The sequence below is a fragment of the Sorex fumeus genome, unplaced genomic scaffold (assembly GCF_029834395.1).
Source record: "Sorex fumeus unplaced genomic scaffold, SorFum_2.1 ptg000036l, whole genome shotgun sequence".
Classification (NCBI taxonomy): domain Eukaryota; kingdom Metazoa; phylum Chordata; class Mammalia; order Eulipotyphla; family Soricidae; genus Sorex; species Sorex fumeus.
In genome coordinates, this window is record NW_026606093.1 from 22,097,225 (window position 1) to 22,118,048 (window position 20,824).

Genomic DNA, 20,824 nt, shown 5'->3' on the forward strand with positions numbered 1-20,824 from the left:
TTCTAGTCTTACACTGCCCCTCATTCCCGTCTCCTCCTGTCTCTCCCGCTCATCTCTCCGCACTCCATCTCGAGCCAGTGCTCTCTCTCTCCTGTATTCTGTATTCTTCTTCTACATCCTTCTCTCTCTGTCCCTCTTGCTAGTCTTTCTGCACTCCAACTTGTTGTCCTGCTCTTTCTCACTCTCCCACGCTCTCCCTCTCTCCAGCTCTCTCTTCTCTCCAACTCCCCTGCACAGCTGGCTGACACCGCACCCAGTCAGGTAGCAAAATCAACATAAGAAAGCCCTTCCTGAGGGCCCACCATATTCAAAGGAAACACCACCTAACAGGTATTCCAAAGCCCTTCCTGACTGCCCAAGGCCAAAATACCTCCTAAGGTGTTTTTCTCTTTTCCTCAGTCCAGTAACTCTATCAACATCTTAATACTAGTTATTTGTGTATGGATACAGTAAGAGATACATTGAGGCTTGTAGGGCAGCCATCCTGGGATCATCTTGCCACAGACTCAGAATACAGAGCTCAGGCCATATTAATTATCCCTAACTCAAGGAGGGTCCGAATCTACTTTGGATCATGACAGCATTTGCCCATGACCAAGCTCTTAATTTATAGTTAAACATTAGGCACTTTGACCAGGCCCATCTGGATGCCAGGGTAGCACATAGTTTACAGTTTGCCCTGGTTCCAACCAGTCCCTCATCGGGACCCTGCTTTTGGGGACACTAGGAAGTAAGGGCAGCTGAGGCTTAGGTCCAGAGAACAGATGCCCAGGAGAAAAATATCACTGAGAGTCACTTTACAAAAGTATAGCATATACTGTCTTCTGTGTCCATACAAAAAGGACATTGCTTTAAATAAACTATGCAAAGGACTTAGGGAGAAGAAAAAGCAATATTTACAAGTCAACAGAGCACAAGGAAAGAAGTTACAAATAAACACAGAGGAAAGGGAGCACTGTATTAGGAGCAACCCAATAAACCTAAACTACCTGAGGCTATTAAACCAATATTATCCTACAGGCACTAATACTCATCTTTCAGTTACTGGGTGGATAATTACATGTCTAACTGATAATAAGTGCTCAATAAGTTATAGATTTTATAATATAATAAAAGGTAAAGGTAAAGGCCCTCCCATTGTTCATCGATTTGCTCAAGCGGGCCCAGTAACGTCTCCATTGGAGATTTTGTTGTTACTGTGTTTGGCATATCGAATACATCACGGGTGGCTTGCCAGGCTCTGCCGTGTGGGTGAGATACTCTCGGTAGCTTGCCGGGCTCTCCGAGAGGGGCGGAGGAATCGAACTCGGGTCGGCCATGTTGGCTGGGTGCAAGGCAAACGCCCTACCGCTGTGCTATCACTCCAGCCGCAAGCAAGCGGCTGATTTGGAGATGCCGGGGATATAATACAATATGGATTATTATTTTTATTAGAATTTAATATTCGTGTAAGATATAACACAAGGATTTTTTTTAACCCTCAACTGGGAAATATGATCACATCACAAGAACAATTCCTTCTAACCATAAATATGGGACTTTTCTGACTCTCAGTTCTCCCCTGAATTGTAGAGATAGAATCATTTCTTGGATCTTTTATTTCTTTGAATTTTTTTTGCCACATCCAGTGATGCTCAGGACTTCCTCATGATTCTGTGCTCAGGAATTATTTCTGGTGGTGCTCAGGGGATCAGATGGGTGCTATACTATCTCTACAGCCTTCATTTCTTGGATCTTATTGTTAAAACCAGATTATGCATCCAGTATATTGAAGTTTCATTACCATTATTATTATTATTTTGGTTTTGGGACCATCATGGTAGCGCTCAGTGCTTATGTAGACTCTGCGCTCAGAGCTCACTCTGGGCAGAAATCAGGGGACTAGGAGGGCCAGGGATCAAACCCAGGTGGCCACAAGCAAAGTGCCCTATCCTTTCTATCTCTCCTGTCTGTAGCTGAGGTTATATGTGTTATATTTGTGTTTATCCATATTAAAGGGAGACATTTTAATATTGGAAAAGTGAGTAAATCATCTAACATGAGGGATAATTTTATTGAAATACAAATACAAATCTAGCTAATGACAAATAACATTTAGAAACCAGAACTCTATTTCTATCACCCAAACATGTTGATGCTATTATTGTATTCTCAGTTTTCTCGGAATTAGTAAGCACAGATGTTTCCGTAGCAATTTGAATTCTCAGTATCTACTCTGGACAAATAAATCAATGATGACCCAGCAAGCACCTGTTTTCTACACAGCTGGTGGCAGGCCACCTCTGGCCCACACTCTAGTTAGAAGTGAAAATCATAGGTGAAGAAGTCAGTTTTTATTCCTGGTTTTGAGAGCCTTCACATTATTTCCAGGCTGGTATCAGTGTTTTATCCCATGCTGTCTCATAGCACAAACTTCCTGGGATGAAATGTTCCAAGTATGTCTTGATCTAAAATTCTGAAATGTCTCTGGAAGGTATATTCAAACTAAGAGCTCATGAATCCTGGGTCTACAACATAAAGAGAAGCTTTCGAACTTCAACCTGAACTCAAAACCACAGGACTTACCTCACATCCCAAAATAAGGCCAGTCTAGATGTGAGATAACTCTGAAGGTACATTTGACTTCAGAGTTTAAAGCTTAGTTGTTTAGAAAGATCATATCATTCCTGCACTATAGCACTGTGGCACTGTCCTCCTGTTGTTCAACGATTTGCTCCAGCGGGCACCAGTAACATCTCACAACAAATTGTGAGACTTGTTACTGTTTTGGCATATCACGGTAGCTTGCAAGGCTTTGCCAAGTGGGCGAGATACTCTCGGTAGCTTGCTGGGCTCTCCGAGAGGGATGGAAGAATCGAACCCGGGTCAGCCACGTGCGAGGTAAACGCCCTACCCGCTGTGCTATCGCTCCAGTCCAGAAGAAGAGACGGTAAAATTAAAAAAATAAATTTAAGAATAAAAACAGCAAAGTTTTGATTTTCTTTTCAAATTAGCATTTTATAGGAAAATAAAAAGCTAATGGAAATGCTAGAACATACCTGTGGATACCACCATGAGGAATGACTACACTTTCTATTGTAAATGTATCATTTATAGGAGACAGCAGTGTATCCTTGTTTACAAGCCCAGCACAAGTACCATAGATACTAACTACATCTTTCCTGAGTAAGTGAAGGACTGAATGAAGAAGCAAACATTAAATAAGAATGCAGTCTGCTAGAGCACTGCTGCTGTGAAAGGAACGCAGACATTCTTTGGTGATTGTATCCTTTCCCTTTCCTACACAGCATCCAGATTTTCAATATTTCTGTTTATTATTTTATCACATCTTAAGTGCGCATTTCTAAAGTACCCTACACAAATGTTTCTGGTTTGCTCATTTATCACATACCATTCATCACCATTTATCACATATCATTCCTAGTAAAAAAAAATTCTGTAATAGTATGGAGAATATTGTTAAATATTGCTAGCAACAGTGAACAGAATTCATGAGAAGACACTTCTCCATATACATTTTTCAAAAATGATTTTTTAAGGATGTTTCTTGTCTTTGTTAATGTATTTGGTTTTTCAAAGAGGTATATTTTGGAAAAGAGAAAAAGATATGATAATATTACCACCTTGACTAACCTTCACAAAACATTTACTACTTACATTAATTGACAATAACCAAAGTGTTCCCTCAACTGATAGGTCATTATACAAACCACAGTTAGATTTGACATACTCAGTTATGAGGTAAAATAGTCCCTACCACTGATTCAGAAAACACAATACTCTAAGAAATTAGTGCTTCTTAAAAATAAAATCTATTAAAATAAGATTCAGCCACAATATAATTGACCCTTCAAGTTGTATAATGCAATGGTTTTCAGAATAAACATATACTCTTTAACATTCATCCCCAATTTTCAGTTACCCCATCCCTATATTCTCTTTCTTTTAGACAATCTTTAATCTGCTTTCATATAAATAGAATCATAAATTATGTAACCCTTCATAACCAACCACATTTCCCTCCTTCCCTTTGACTTATTGCTGCTGTTATTACAGTGACTAAGGATCTCATATCTGGTTGCAGATGTGCACCTGGCTTTTCAAGGGAGATGGTAAACTGTGGAGACCACGCTCAGCACATTGATCTGCTAGGCAGAGATAGAATTTATAGTTCCATGCTTCTAGGGCGGGCATCTTTGTTATGAAATTATTCCCTTGCTTCCATGATCTGCGCCTTTCACTTTGACATGTTTTTCAAGGCTAAACCATATTGTAGAATATATCAGCACTTTATTCCTTTCTGTTGGCTGAATAACATTCTATATCATATCTTATTTTCCACTATCAGTTGTTGAATATATTTGGATTGCTTCCAAATGACTGTTATACATTATGCTCCTATAAATCTTCATATTTAAATTTTTACAAACATGTATTTTCTTTTTGTTCTTTTGATGGAATGACATATTATTGACATAGTATTTTAAGTCTTATAGAAGTGGACTCACCAAATGAACCAATTCATAGTTCCATATTTAAGCTTTTGCAGTAGCAACCATTTTATTTTATATCCCCACCACTATATGAATTTGTACATTTTTAATTTATCCCCATTATTTCTTAACATCACTTGTTACAAATTTTTTTAGTTTTTATATTTTTAGATTCTTACCAATGCTATTTTTTACTACAGTGCGCAAGATAAGCACCGAAACCCTTTATCATTGCCCCAGTCCTACATTATTTTATAGTTTTAAAGTAAATAAGTTCTCATATGTACAATTCCTTGTCAAGATAGATTTTTCACTTAGGAACATGAATTTACGGTTCTTCTATGTCTGTTCATTTTTTTTTTAGTTTTTTAGTGCCGAATTAATTACATCTTGTTTGAATATACCACAATGCACTTATGCACTCACCAACCAAAAGATATCCTGCTTGATTTCAAGTTTTAACAATTATTTATAGATTTGCTACATGAAAAAAAAGAATGATTCTTAATTATGGATGTTCATTGCACCTATCTTTGGAAAAGTTATAAAATATCAATGTCCAGTACCCAGATTTGAATCAGAATCTCTGCATGCAGGACACACTCCTTGATATTTTAAAAATGCTTACCAGGGGCTGGAACAATAGCACAGAGGAGAGGATGCTGACCTTACACACTGCTGACCGGGATTCGATCCCTGGCGTCCCATATAGTTCCCTGTTCACTACCAGAAGTGATTCCTGGATGCAGAGCAAGGAGGAACCCCTGAGCATCACTGGGTGTGACCCCAAAAATTAAAAAAAAATACTTACCAAATGATGCTAAGATATAGCCTTAGTTTAGAATAATAAAATCATGGAAATAGCTCATTTCTTTTACAAATACCATATTCTCTTCCTAAGTAAACCAGTAAAGATAAAATGTTTAGAAGTCATTTAAAATTTGTCATATAGAATATGATAGAAAGATATTCACTGGAAAAAAGTTTCCATAGTTTATTTAAAATGACAAATCAGAAAAATAAATAAATAAAAACAAAATAAAATGACAAAATAGATGCCCAATTATAATAAAACTTGTTCATAGAGGCTGTGAAAGAAGAAATGGAAAAGAAGGGGCCCTACTTACTGTAAATCTATTTCACTTAGAATAACCATAACCCATATATGTCTCAGACATGGATGTTAGGGACTATGGTTTTCACAAAGTCAATTGGCATAGCCTTGCTGTAATGGCAAAAACACATTTTCCATAGATATATCTTTCAACTCATATTTCCTTCAGGCAATCAGGAAGTAAAGAGAATATGAAATAAATTCATACAATGAGTTTCTAAAAAAAAGTGTGGTGTTAAAACGACACTTGATGACTTGTGAGCATAAAAGGTACTAGTGCCCAAGTGGCCGCTTAATCATAGCTACTATTTACCAAGGATTCATTTCTTACCAAGAACTGGTGAAACAAAGACTGAAACAAGTAAGGTCTTGCAAAGCTGATTTGAAGGTAGTGAATTGATTGACTGAAGTAGAAATCTTCAGAACAGGAAATGAGATAGAGAAGGTATGTGAATCAGGTAATGAAAGGCCATAGTAAATTTTATCCCATACAAATTAAAGAACCAAGAAAAAAAATTTTCACAAAGGAAAAACTGATAATCGTGTGCAGTGAAAATCCAAGTGAAACCGGGGAAAGGAACGACATTGTGGGATTTCACAATAATTAGTTACAAAGAAAAAATGATTTATTTAGAAAAAGATAGGTCAGAAGCCAACAAGAGGAACAATTATAGGAGCTGGAAAAATGTATGGAGGTCAAGGAGATGATGTTCAGCAAGTCATATTATGGAACTGGAGAACCTTGCTGTAATGGACAAAAAGGAAAAAGAGGAATCAAAATAGAAATTTACATTGAGGCTCTATAATTATGAACATAAACTGAATCGCTAATGTAAGTATGTTTGTCAGGTATTTGGGGGTGTAGAGTTAGTACCAAAGATAGTGTCTGGACTATAAAAAGAAAGAGAGACATGGGATGGCTTAAATCTCAAGGAATGCCATGGATCATGTGAATCAATGCCATAGTCTAAGGAGCAAAGGTTAGATACCTTAGAACTAAATCATATTTAATTAGTGAAAGAAAACTTAGGAAAATCAGCAAAGTAATAAACATTAGATTTCAGCTACTGGAAGGTCATTTGGTTATAAACATCAAAAGTTTCATAAACACATACCCTCTGACTTACCACTTTAAAGTGCATTCTAAGAAAATAATTAGAAAGTTATCAATCAAGTTTTTAACATCCCGTTATTAAAGTAGCAAAAATGGAATGAGAACAAGAAAACTATTCTGAAAAAGAGGATGGACTTTTAATAGTGTAGTAGAATTTTCACATTATGGAACGTTTTTAATATAAACATTAAAATTATATTTTAGTGCTTTGAGAGATAGTAAAGCAGATAAACTGCTTGCCTTGCAACATGTCTGAGCCAGGTTCAATATCTAGCATCTCATAAGGAACGCCCACCCTGCCAGGAGTCATCTCTGAGTGCAGAGCCAGGAATCAACCCTGAGCACTGCTGGCTAAGCCTCCCCCAAAATAACAGAAACAAATAAAATTGTATCCTAGAGGGGTATCTAATAATGTGGAAAAATTACCCACGTATAGTTTTAATAAGGCAGTATTTGGGGGACAGGATTAAACAGGTGGAATATGGAAGATTCAAAACCTAATGGTAAACTATGGACTTTGGGTGATTAAGTTATATCAGTGAATTATCAGTTTCAAAAAATGAACCACTGTGGAGGGGAATGGTTATAATGAAGATTATTTCGGCAATGGGAACATATGGAAAATCTCTCTACTTCCTCCCTAAATTTTTTTTAACTTAAATTGCTCTAAAAATAAAGCTTTTTAAATGTTTTCACATTTATATTTAAGAATAAATATCGTTAAGAATTTAGTCAAAATTCACTTAGACTGAATTGTTTTATTCAAAATTTGAGGTCCTGTTTCTGTCTTTGAATTGAGGAATGCATATAAAAATGTGGTTAACAAAAGACTGAAAATTAACAGGAATTTATGTCTAATTAAGCTTCAGCTAAATTTTACCTTACTTTATCCTTTTCTGAATTTTCAGATTTTCTAAATAAATATCTATTATTACTCATACAATTCAAAAAATTTTCTAAATACTATAGATATATACTATAGTTTATAAGTATCCTTAAGTAACCAAAATATTTTATACATTAAACATGTTTGGAACCAAGTTTCTTGTTACTAAAGCATTTCCCCCATTTTCACCATAAGTAGATCTGTTTCCACTTCATCATGAACTAGATCAATTCCCATTCTTTTCTCTCGATGAAATAAACATTCTCGGGCTACCTACAGATATAAAAATTATGGAAAACATTAATACAACCTGATTAATATCACAGAATAGCTTATTTAATAGTCTTTTTCTAAATACGTCCATAGAACTTCGTCATCGTCATTTGTCAATATGTACTTTTCAAGCCTTTCTTTTGAAAAGTTAGCATGAAACCAACTGCGACAACCCTTGAAAATTCCTGTTGCTAGGCAAAAGATAATGTTAGCCTGTCAAGACATTGTTTCAAAATATTTTCTACGAGAAGAATGAAGAAACAAGTGGCTATTTTTGCATTTATTTTTAAGTAATTTTTATTTAATTAAAGAACTGTATTTACAAAGCGATTGATAGTTGAGTTTTAGGCATATAATATTTCAGTACCAATCCCACTCATATTTCCACTCATATGAAAGGATATTCAAAGCTTATTCAAAGCTCATATATATCTTTGTATATGTGATATATAGCTATATACCACAACTGAAGCCCCAATCCCTGCTCCCCCATTACGTCCCCTTCTCATCTTTCTTTTACCCCTGATTTCTTTCCTTCTCCGTCCTTCTCCCTAAATTTTGAGATCAAGGGGGATGTAGACATCCCCATCCCTCTTTGACTACGCTAAATTTCCTCATCTTTAAAGACACCAAAATATTGGAGACAGAGAGATAGCACAGCAGGTAAGTGCTTGTGGCTAGCCTGGGTTCCATCCTGGCTTCCTGTATTGTGCCCACCAGCCCACCAGGAGTGATCCCTGAGTGCAGAGACAGAAGTCCTGTGCACTGAGCACTAAGCACAGCCAAGTGTGCCTTTCCCTTCCCACATCCCCCCAAGAAGACAGCAAAATTTTTCTTCTTTTTTTTCCTTCTCTTGAAGTAAAAGCAGTTCTTATTAGAAATTCTGAGGAAGGGAAGGGAGGGAGAGCGAGTAACGTGTTTAAGAGAAAACACGGGCTTCTCCAAAGGCAGAGAGAGCCCCGGTTCACATTCCGTGTTAAAGTATGAAAGTACATATCTCGGAGCTGGGGTAATAGCACAGCGGGAAGAGCGTATGCCTTGCATGCGAAAGACCTGGGTTCAATTCCCGGCATCCCATATGGTTCCCCGAGCACCACCAGGAGTGATTCCTGAGTGTAGAGCCAAGAGTAACTCCCGAGCATCACTGGGTGTGACCCAAAAAAACAAACAAAATAAAAAAGAAAGTCCATATCTCAAGAGGGAAGGTTTGCGTGACATATGTTTGCATGACATATGTGCCAGGCATCACTTGTGCATAGCAGCTGCACGAGTGTCTGAGAAGCATATGCGGCACCAAAATATTTCTTTAGCCTAAATTCCAAGTAATTATTTTTTAAGTACTATTTACTGCTCATTCAATTATTTTTAAAAGACAATCGTATTTTACAGACAAAAACACAGAAAAGGGAAATTTATCAATATTCTTATTACTATTTTGTTTGTAATAAAATAAATTCTGGTTACCACACAATTTTATATTATGCTTTTTAGACTTCACTTTAAATAGTAGGAACTTATCATGAAATCGTCTTGAGACGAAGTGTGTTAATGATTCAAACAGCTAACAATAAATTATGAATGAAAAAACATTATGTAACTGCAAAATACTTTTTTCAAAGACATTCATAAATGTATACTGCTGTTTGTTGTTGATAGTGCTATTTTGGTCGCACCAGGCAGTACTCAGGGATTGTTCCTGGCAGGACTCTGGGGACTGCAGAGGGTAACTGTGGGCGAGAGATATTTAGTGCCAGGGATAGAAACCTGATTGGCTGTGCAAGGCAAGAGAGTACCCAGTCCCTTAATGTCAATTTTTGAAGGCATAAGAAAAATATATACACTATAATCCAGACATAGCATGTGATAGAATGAAGTTAGGCAACTAGGTAAGGGCGAGAGAAGGGGATCTAGAGTAATGAATTAAATATATATATAATCATGAAATCAAGATGCGATCTATAATGAAGTTTCTGCCACCGCCCTCTAGTCCTACATGGGACACTGGCTCACACCCCAAGTTCAGGCTCTATCAAGACTCACCACGGGATCAACCAACAACTGAGAACACTGAACAGGGACCACCAATCTTTCTTGGACTAGCAACATACTTAGCACTGCACTGCACTGTCCTCCCGTTGTTCATTGATTTGCTTGAGCAGGCCCAGTAACGTCTCCATTGTGAGACTTGTTGTTACTGTGTTTGGCATATTGAATATCGTATATCGAATACGTCACAGGCAGTTTGCCAGGCTTTGCCATGCGGGGAGGCGTGGCGGGGGGTTCTCTGGGTAGCTTGCTGGGCTCTCCGAGAAGGGAAGAGGAATCGAACCTGGGGTCAGCTAGATCGGCTGCATGCAAGGCAAATGCCTTACCCGCTGGGCTATCGCTCCAGCCATAGCAACATACTTACTCGAGTGGGCCCAGTAACGTCTCCATTGGAGACTTTGTTGTTACTGTGTTTGGCATATCGAATACTCTCGGTAGCTTGCCGGGCTCTCCGAGAGGGGCGGAGGAATCGAACTCCGGTTGGCCATGTTGGCCGCTTGTAAGGCGAACGCCCTACCCGCTGTGCTATCACTCCAGCCCACATACTTAACTGCACAAAAAGCACAAAGCAGGCACAGTTTAGAAAAGGCCTTTAAAAGCAGCTTTGCAAAATTGGGTGGGGTGCACTTTGTTCTCAAGTCTTTCACACCCCTCTACTCTGTGTGTCACTTTTATGCTTTATGGCAAACTCCATTATAGGGTTGCCTGATTCCCAGGCCTGGGAAATGTAATCCCTTTCTTTTACATTACAGGATTTCTCTTCTGTCTCTCGCTCTCTTTTTTTTTTTCAAAATATAACTGTTTTGCTTTGTGTGGTCTGATTTTTTCTTTCCTGTGGGAACATATAATAAAATTAAGAAACTGAATAATCACTGCCCATGCCCACTGTGCAAGCACTCACATAGACTTGTAAGAGACGAGATCCTGGCAAGATGAAGAAGGTTGTAGAGGAACAACCACAGGCAAAACATTTTTTTATGAAACTCCATTTTAATAGAACAATTTGAATTTATTAGAAGAGTAATGAATGAATAAAGAAAACTTTGATTATTTTATTATTTGGGAGAGGGAGCATCTAAGGTTCTCAGGAAGCTCAGGGCCCCATCCTGGGTGGTTCTTAACCAACCCAGCCAGTGGTTTAATCCAGTAGCTTACAGATATGGCGATGCTCAAGCTCTGTGGTGTTTGGGATTATTCAGGTCACTACCATCATGTTCAGGAGCCTCCAGAGCCACACCTGGCTATATAGGGGGACCATGTGGTGCCAGGGATCAAAGAAAGGTTGGCCACATACAAGGCATGCATCTTAAAAAGGTAAAGGCCCTCCCGTTGATCGTCGATTTGCTAGAGCGGGCCCAGTAACGTCTCCATTGGAGACTTTGTTGTTACTGTGTCTGGCATATCGAATACGTCACGGGGAGCTTGCCAGGCTCTGCCATGCGGGCGAGATACTCTCGGTAGCTTGCCGGGCTCTCCGAGAGGGGCGGAGGAATTGAACTCGGGTCGGCCATGTTGGCTGCGTGTAAGGCGAACGCCCTACCCGCTGTGCTATCGCTCCAGCCCATCTTAATCCCTCTAATATTTCTCAGGTTCCTCTTAATATTTTAATATGTTTTAATAAATTGCATACTGGCCCTAAAGGAAAGAGAGAGCAAAAGGGAATGTCCTGCCACAGAGGCAGGGTGGAGGGGGAGGGTCGGTTACTGGGATCATTGGTGGTGGGAAATGGGCACTGATGGAGGGATGGGTACTCGATCATTGTATAACTGAAACCCAAGAACGACAGTTTGTAAGTCTACAACTGTACCCCACGGTATTTCACTAATAAAAATTAAATTAAAAAAAAAAAGAAATTTGGGGCTGGAGCAATAGCACACCGGGTAGGGCGTTTGCCTTGCATGTGGCTGACCCCGGTTCAATTCCCAGCATCCCATATGGTCCCCTGAGTACCACCAGGGGTAATTCCTGAATGCAGAGCCAGGAGTAACCCCTGTGCATCGCCAGGTGTGACCCAAAAAGCCAAAAAAAAAAAAAAAAGAAATTGCATACTGGGAAGTTTTTACTAATTCACAGTTCTACTTAGCAATATACGAAAGTGTTCATTTTAGAAACTTGAACCAACCCTATATGCTATCAATTTTCACTTCTGTACATTTGATGGTCTAATGTGGTTGCTTCATTGATTTAATTTATAATTAAGTTATTGCATTTTAACGTTTTCCCCTTAGAGTAGCTGATCATAATTTTGTCTTGATATTTGTTTATGTGAATACATTCAATTTTAATTAGAGGTTTCTGGCACTATTAGTAATAGATATTCTAGTACACAAGAATATCTCAACAAAAAATTGCATAAACTTTCTAAAATGGAGCCATATCCCTAAATACAGTCATCATTAAAAGTATGAAAGGAACTAAAATTAAAAAAAACATATATGGCTATCATTTTAAGTATAAACTAAGAGATGGCTTAGGTAGATCAGAAATCCTCAAAAGTTTTCCAGTGCTCAAAGAAAACTATGTATTTCTAATCTTAAATAACAATTCATGGTACAAGAGATGTTGTTTATTGAGGTAGAATATAAACACCTGGCATATGAAGGTTCCAAGTAAAATTCTTGGCATCACTTATGTTCCTCACCTCTTACTGCTGGGTATAGCTGTAGCACTTCCAGAGTACTGCTTTGTGGCCCTGGTATCCTCCAGCACTAACAAAGTTTCAGGACCACAATGCAGAGGAAAGTACTGAACTATCAGGCCCATACCACACACAGTTCTGCAGACCACTGGGAGTAGTTCCTAGACTGCTCCCTCCCAGCACCACAGTGTATGTCCCCTGTTTTAAAATTTTTATTATATGTGAGAGACTCCTTGTCCTTCTCTCTCGGAAGAGAGCATAAAACAACTTTCCATAGCCATGCCACCAGACCCGTGCCAGGGAGTTTCATTCAGGGCACCCCGAGGAGGGCAGGTGAGGCCCCTCCCCACCCTCAGGGATTCAGCCCTGGGATCTGAAAACCCCCACCATGCTCACAGCCACTCTCCAAACACTCATGCCAAATCTCACCCATGAAGGAATTCGCAGAAAACCCAGTTATGCAGGACTTACGGCTGAAAACTCCAGGTTCAACGTTACCGGGAATGGGTGACCTTCCCCCATGGCCCCTGTTTCCAGAAACTTAGCAGTTATGCCCACAAGTCACCTCTGGCTGGCACCAGATATTCTCATCAACAGCCATGATCCAGAGACTTATTGTCCTTCTCTCTCGGAAGAGAGCATAAAACGACTTGCCATAGCCATGCCACCAGACCCCCAACCAGGATGCTTCATTCAGAGCACCCCAGAGGGGAGTGGATGAGGACCCTCCCTGCCCCAAGGTACCCGGCCCTGGCAGCCAAAAACCTCCAGAACTCAAGCACTGCAATGCTCATGGCCACTCTCTACACGCTCAGGCCAAGACTCACCCACAAGGAAACCTATCACTGGACCTGTGGCTGGGATACATCTCATACCTCACACCACTAATACTCCAAGAGTAGCACACCACATTTGAGAGGTTTAAAGTAGAAGGCAACCAATCTTAGAGGGAAACATATTTTTTACAAATATATATAATAATATTTAAATATATATATATATATATATATATATGGCGATAGCACAGCGTGTAGGGCGTCAGCCTTACAAGTGGCCAACATGGCCGACCCGAGTTCGATTCCTCCGCCCCTCTCGGAGAGCCCGGCAAGCTACCGAGAGTATTCGATATGCCAAACACAGTAACAACAAAGTCTCCAATGGAGACGTTACTGGGCCCGCTCGAGCAAATCGACAATCAACGGGAGGGCCTTATATATATATATAAATATATATATAAATTTCCCCCTTAACAACACATTAGTAATCTCTTCTAGTAGGATTTAATGACCCCTAGGTGACATACAACAATCTTCACACACTCTCCTCTAAGGAAAACTTTTTGGAGCATTTTTAGCTGTTTATTCAAAACAAACAATACAAAATAAATTATTTCAGTTCTGCTTTGGGACAGGGTTGGAGTTCTGGATGAGAACATCCAAAATATGGTGGTGGGAAGGTATAATGGTGGTAAGATTGGTGTTTGAATATTAAGAGTAATCATATATTGTGAACTACTTTGTAAAAATAAAAATAAAATAAAATAAAATAATTAAAAATTGAAGCATCTAAAATGCTTCTGTAAAATAAAAAAAATTAATCATATGTGGAGCGATAGCACAGTGGTAGGCCATTTGCCTTGTGTGCAGTGGCCTGGCCGAGCCGGGTTCGATTATTTCACCCCTCTCAGAGAGTCAGGCAAGCACTGAGAGTATCTCGCCCGCACAGCAAAGTCTGACAAGCTCCCTGTGACGTATTCAATATGCCAAACACAGTAACAACAATTCTCACGATGGAGACGTTACTAGGCCCCCTCGAGCAAATCGATGAGTGTGAATTTTAAAAAGACATCATTAGTAGACTATCCTTACTGGGGATCTCTGTTGGTTGTGTGTTAAATGGGGAATAAATACAACAAGAAACAACAATGTGCAGACATCTCTAACCAATTACCTAACTTCAAAGTTCAGTAAATGTCCACTGCAAATTCTTATTGCATTGCAAATAAGTTATATATACACAACGATGAGTTTAGCATTGTTCATCAAAATGCATTTCAAAATTTTTGTTGTAATTTGCATATCTCCAAGAACAGAAAGTTTTCATTGAAGGAGGATCAACAAATTCATACACTCAAGACAAAAGGGGTAGGAGAAATTTAAGTCCACTCAGAAGTCTGATCTAAGTTAAACAAACAAATGAAATGCCTGACTATCCTGACTACTCCTGACTATCTCAATTGGCTTACCTCAGTCCCATTGCTCTATTTAACCAAACGTATATACCATATCTCCAAAAATAGTCACATTTGATCATTTCACTGTACCCTGCAATAGAATACTCACAAGCATTTTATGTAAAACACTTAAATCATGCTTTGTTTTCTCATTTTTTTTTGTTAATTCAAGATAGCAATGACCAAGTAGCTTTTTTTTTTTTTTTGCTTTTTGCTTTTTGGGTCACACTTGGCGACGCACAGGGGTTACTCCTGGCTCTGCACTCAGGAATCACCCCTGGCAGTGCTCAGGGGACCATATGGGATGCTGAGAATCGAACCTGGGTTGGCCGCGTGCAAGGCAAATGCCCTACCCGCTGTGCTATTGCTCCAGCTCCGCCAAGTAGCTTTTTAATGTATGAAAAGAATTCCTGTTCACCAGAAAATATTGTTGTGACCTATGAGCCTATCTTTAATTAGTCTCCTTAGCTTTACATTTCAGATATTTCTACCTGAATAATTATTCTGTATAATTCATAAAATGGAGTGAGTTAAATATGACTGAAAAAAATCCAATCCTATTTAAAAAATGGGGAGAAAAAATGAAAAAACACTTAAAGAATAAATACAAATGGCCAAAATGTTGGGGCTGCAGTGATAGTACATTTGCCTTGCATGTAGCTGACCTGAGTTCAATCCTAGGCACCCCAGATGATACCATCAGAAGTAAACCCTGAGCATGGCAGTGTGTGACCCCAAAACAAAACAAAACAAAACAAAAATCAATGGACACGAGAATTAAGAAGTATGAAAAATGCTCCATAACACAAATCATCAGGGAAATGCAAATTAAAGCAACAATGAGGTATCACCTCACACCACCAAGACTGGCATTCCTCATACAGAGTAACAATAACCAGTTTTAGCTGTGGGGGGAAAAGAAGCCCTAATTCATGCTGATGGGACTATTGACTGACACAGCCTTTTTGGAAGAGATTATGGACATTCCTTGAAAAAGCAGGAATCGAGCTTCCATATGACCCAGCAATTTCACTCTGAGGAATGTACCCCAAAGGTTCAAAGGCAGAATTCAGAAGACATCTGCATTCCTATGTTCACTGAAGCACAACAGCCCAATTCACAATAGCCCAAATCTGGATACAACGCAAATGCTTAAGAAGAGATTGGATAAAGTGACTGCAAACCACAATGGAATACTACTCAGCTGCATGGAAAAATGAACTCTGCTATATGGATGGATCTGGAGAGTATCATGTTGAGTCAGAGGGAGAGGAACAGACTTATAATGACCTTCACAGGGCAATATAAAAGAGAAGGCAATAGAAAGGGAAGACGTGCTCTTCAGTAGGCAGCTACTCACAGGTGAAGTGGGGTAGGGGAATAAGTTGGGAAAGGAACCATTAGGACAATGGTTGAGAGAAAAAGTGCCTGCCACAGAGGCAGGCTGGGGGATGGGAATGAAAGTTGGGACATTGGTGGAGGGTAATGGTGATGAGGTTGCTGTTAGAACATTGAATACCTAAAACTAAATCATAAATATCTTTGTAACTTTGTAATCTATGGTGATTCACTAAAATAATAAAATTAATCAAAGTTAGGTCTCTTCAGAGGCATTGAAAACAAGTCAACAGATAAATTGTATCATTTAAATTATAATTCAGTAATAGATATTATTAAAAACACAATTTAATATATAATCTCAGATATTCAGTCAGTTAGCTATAGTAATAAAAAACAGTACTTTTTATTATAACATCTTGTATTTACCTGAAGTGGGGCTTCTGTCTCCATCAAAGACCGTTCCATATTTTTCTTAATATCAGTTAACTCATTTGTCTCCCCAATCATTCTATCCAATTCATGAATTATTTCAGATTTCCAAAATCCTATGTCATTGACTCGTTCTCCCAAATTTTGAGTGGAATCTCTCTGAGATTTTCTTGTTTTTTGATATTTGTCTTGAATCAGTCGAGATGTATCCACCCTGAGTTTTTCTGAATTATGCCAGGAAGTTTTAGATTCTAGAAAATTAGCTAAGTTGGCTCTGTACCAATCATCAGGAGTATATCTTGTAAAGAGTGTGGTTCTGTTGGAAACAAAGGGGAGCATAGTGCTCTCAGAAACTCTTTCAGATCTGGTGCTGTATGGACCCAAGGTTGGTAAGTTGGAGGCCACTTTGTAGTATGTACTTGGTCTCCAAGGCAGGCTTAAGCTATGGGTGAAATTGGAGTGAGGGAAATGATTCTTATAGCTCGATGTCATGGTACCGATGGCTGGTAGAAAGTTGGCTGATGTTGGTTGAGAGTGGGCATGAGTTGCCATTAGAGTAGGACGTAAAAGGTCCATGATGGTCAGATACAATGTGCAAATCTATCCTGTTTAAAAGGGAAATGGAGGAAGAGGGTACATTGTCACTTAATCTTGTTGCAAACTTAATAATAAAAAAGTAATGAATATTTTGGTGTCTATCCCACTCATTACCATTTATTAAATTTGATATATACCTTATATATGTATATAAGGTATATATATATATATATATATATATATATATATCTGAAGACTTCGGGAACCCAGCCACAGCCATGCTTAAGACTACTCTCCACACACTCGGACGAGCCTCACACATAAAGGAACCGGCAGAGGAACCCAGGTGTGCAGGACCCAGGGCTGAGATCTCCAAGTCTGCTTGGATTGGGACTGGGTCTTCTCCACCCAGATCCCCCATCTTCCAATAGCTACACAGTTACACCCACCAACTGCCCCCAGCACCGTGTAATCCCATCAACGGCCAAGATCCAGAGACTATAAAAACAAGCTCCCGGACCTCTCATTGTCTAGTCTGGCAAGCTCCCCATGGCATATTCGATGTGCCAAAACCCAGTATCAATGATGAGTCTCATTCCCCTGACCCTGAAAGAGCTTCCAATGTGACATGGAATGGAGACTTTACTGGTGGACTAGAGATGCCTGCTCGAGGAAATCGATGAACAGGATGACAGTGACAGTGACCTTTATTAGTGATTATGTATTCTAAAAATATTTTTATCTATGGGTTCCAAGACTGTATTAATATTGCACTTATTAGATTGACAATATTATTCTTTGAAATAGTTTTAAATTATAAGAATTATTATTTTAGAATAAAATCTCATTGAATGTGAACCACACACTGTAAAAGACAGGAATTTGAAACTATTGTATTTGTTATTTGTGTGATACTTTAACAAATTACTTAAACTCTCTATGCCTTCAGTTATTGTTCTCAAAATTGGGAACAACAGAATTTATTCCTTTGAATAGTTAACAGTATTAACAACAAGGGGTTACTAAGCAACTTCTGTTCTTACCATCAAGTCATTCTAGATAAACACACAATCCATATAACAATGCTGTAATTGGCATATAAACATCTTCAAGAACAGACCCACTTTCCCTTTTACTAGCAACTCTAGGCAATTCCAATACTGAGCTTCTAGGGCAGAGTTGAAGACTGAGGAAGATAATCCCAAGAATCTGGAAAACTAAGCACAGTTCTAGGCACAGAAAATTTTAATTTTAACAATTAGTAACAAATAAAATTACATAAAGGAAAAGAAATTTCCATTTTTTCCCTAAAATGAACTCTTCAGAAGTAAATACAAAAGTTTATTAGTAACGTGTTTCATTAGATTTTATTAATAGTGAATTTTCATATTCATTTATCAGAATATTTTATATTTTACTTTGTGGAGGATTTAGACCACATCTGGTTCTGTGCTCAGGAATCACTCCTGGTAGGAAACCATTTGGAGTGCCACAGATTGAACCCAGGTGGGCCACATTCAAGACAAATGTGACTGACCTGTTGTTAGACCCACCGTTGGATCATTCCAACCAACACATTATTTTAGAACCTATATACACCTGTAGCACTGTCCTCCCGTTGTTCATCGATTTGCTTGAGTGGGCACAGTAACATCTCCATTGTGAGACTTCTTGTTACTGTATTTGGCATATTTCATACGTCACAGGCAGGTTGCCAGGCTTGCCGTGTGGGAGAGATACTCTCGGTAGCTTGCTGAGCTCTCCGAGAGGGACAGAGGAATTGATCCTGGGCTGATCGGGTCACCTGCGTGCAAGGCAAATGCCCTACTGCTGTGGTATCATGCTAGCCCTACATAGATATTATTTACACACATGCCCAAAACTTTTTTAATACAGAAAATGAATTATCTTAATCATTACATGTGTTATTCTAGAACATGCTCTAAAACACATTTGGAACTCTGCCATTATTAGAATCGTTAGACTTTATATGCCTTCTTTATCCTTTATATCATTTTGAAAAATTTTATCATTTTGAAATACTGGATCCCTTCGCAATTTTATATGAACTTTAGGATCATTCACATAAGTAATTTGACTTTTTTTTTGGCCTCACAATTTACAATACTGTTGATGTAATTATTATATAATTTAGAAATACAGTGCTGCTACACCACACTAACCATCAAAAGTATGAGAATCCCTTCACCACTGTTTCTATAGGATCAGCAATTATGCTTGTACAGAAAACTTGAATACTGACAGAAATTGAACCTTCCTTGTTGATAATTTAGGAAAGTGTTGCCATTTTAACACATGAAAAGATATTTTAGACTCTATTAGATGGGTTTTGTAACTGAACGTGGGCTCCTGAAAAATTTGGAAACAGTAAAAGGTTTCTGAAAGTTCAGCAACTAAAAATTCAAAATCTAATGTGTAATGAGCCCAAAGTGTTTCTGGAAGTGCTTGTATATATTGAATTTTGGGGGCAAAAAGGGATCATGACTGAAAAATGTTTTAAGAAGCCCAGTTTTAGACCATGAGTACTGGACTTTATTTTTAAAAAGCTGAATTGATTTTTAAATTTTATTTTATATTTTTTATTTAAACTGATTTTTGTTTTATATTTCCAAGCTTGTTATTGTTATATAATAGTTTTATTATTTAGGATTTAAAAATTACAGTAACATAATTTTTTTCTGTATGATAACATATAACATGTCAGCTGCAAAGAAAATAATTTCTCTTTCCTTTCTGTATCTGCTTTATTTTTTTTTCTTGTTTATTCTGACTGGGCTGGAGCGATAGCACAGTAGGTAGGGCATTTGTCTTGCAGGTGGCTGACCCAGGTTTGATTCCTCCATCCCTCTCAGAGTGCCTGGCAAGCTGCCAAGAGTATCCTGCCCGCAGGGCAGAGCCTGAGAAGCTCCCCGTGGTGTATTCAATATGCCAAAAGCAGTAACAAGTCTCACCATGGAGATGTTACTGGTGCCCACTCGAGCAAATGGATGCACAGCGGGAGGACAGTGCTACAGGGCTACTGTATTCTCTAGAACTTCTAGTTGCAGCTGTTGCAGAAAACCAAGTATTCTAGATTATGACATACTTTTTAAGAAGCATGAATTAATTGCAAATGAAAATAAAAAATGATCCAATTCTCGGTCTTCTCAGAATAAAAGTTCAATGATTAACTTGTTTGTATCCAAACCACAAAATAATTTATTTGTAGAACTGTGATCAAATCAAGATCCACTCAAACTATACATGATGAAACAGCCCTCCATTGACAGCTGAATTTTTCCCAAATTAGTTTTCCTTGACTTTTTTTCTAGGTTACTAGTTCCCCTCACTCCTTACACTGGTCAAGATTTGAGTATTACGTGAAAAAAAGAAATTTCAAACACTTGTGGTCACTAACATCAGTATAAAACTTTAACACCTTTTTAAAAAAGCAAATTTAATTTAATTCGAGACCATCGTACTACCATAATTATATAATATAATTAGAGCTATATTATCATATTACATAATTACATAATGCAATTAGGGACATCGTGACTACCTTGAGTTCTAACCTCTTTCCCAGTGAAATCTAGAAATAATTCAGCAAGAAGTTTCGAATTTCCTTTCAGTAAGGCTAACCATTCCTATTTGATTTTTCTGATTTTTTGTTTTTATTTTAAGGATGTGTTTGGGGAGCACTTGGTAGTATTCAAGGCT

General features: G+C 38.3%; 1 protein-coding gene across 1 annotated transcript in view; it reads right to left on the reverse strand.

Moving 5' to 3' along the window:
• Positions 1-17,143, reverse strand: part of TEKT3 (tektin 3) — a 47,340-nt gene extending 30,197 nt beyond the window's left edge. Inside the window, exons 1-2 of the mRNA XM_056117903.1 lie at positions 16,565-17,143; positions 7,797-7,880 (exon numbers count right to left, since the gene is read on the reverse strand). Of these exons, the coding sequence (XP_055973878.1) occupies positions 7,797-7,880; positions 16,565-17,143 (663 nt within the window). The remainder of the gene's footprint in view (positions 1-7,796; positions 7,881-16,564) is intronic.
• Between the last annotated feature and the right edge of the window lie 3,681 nt (positions 17,144-20,824).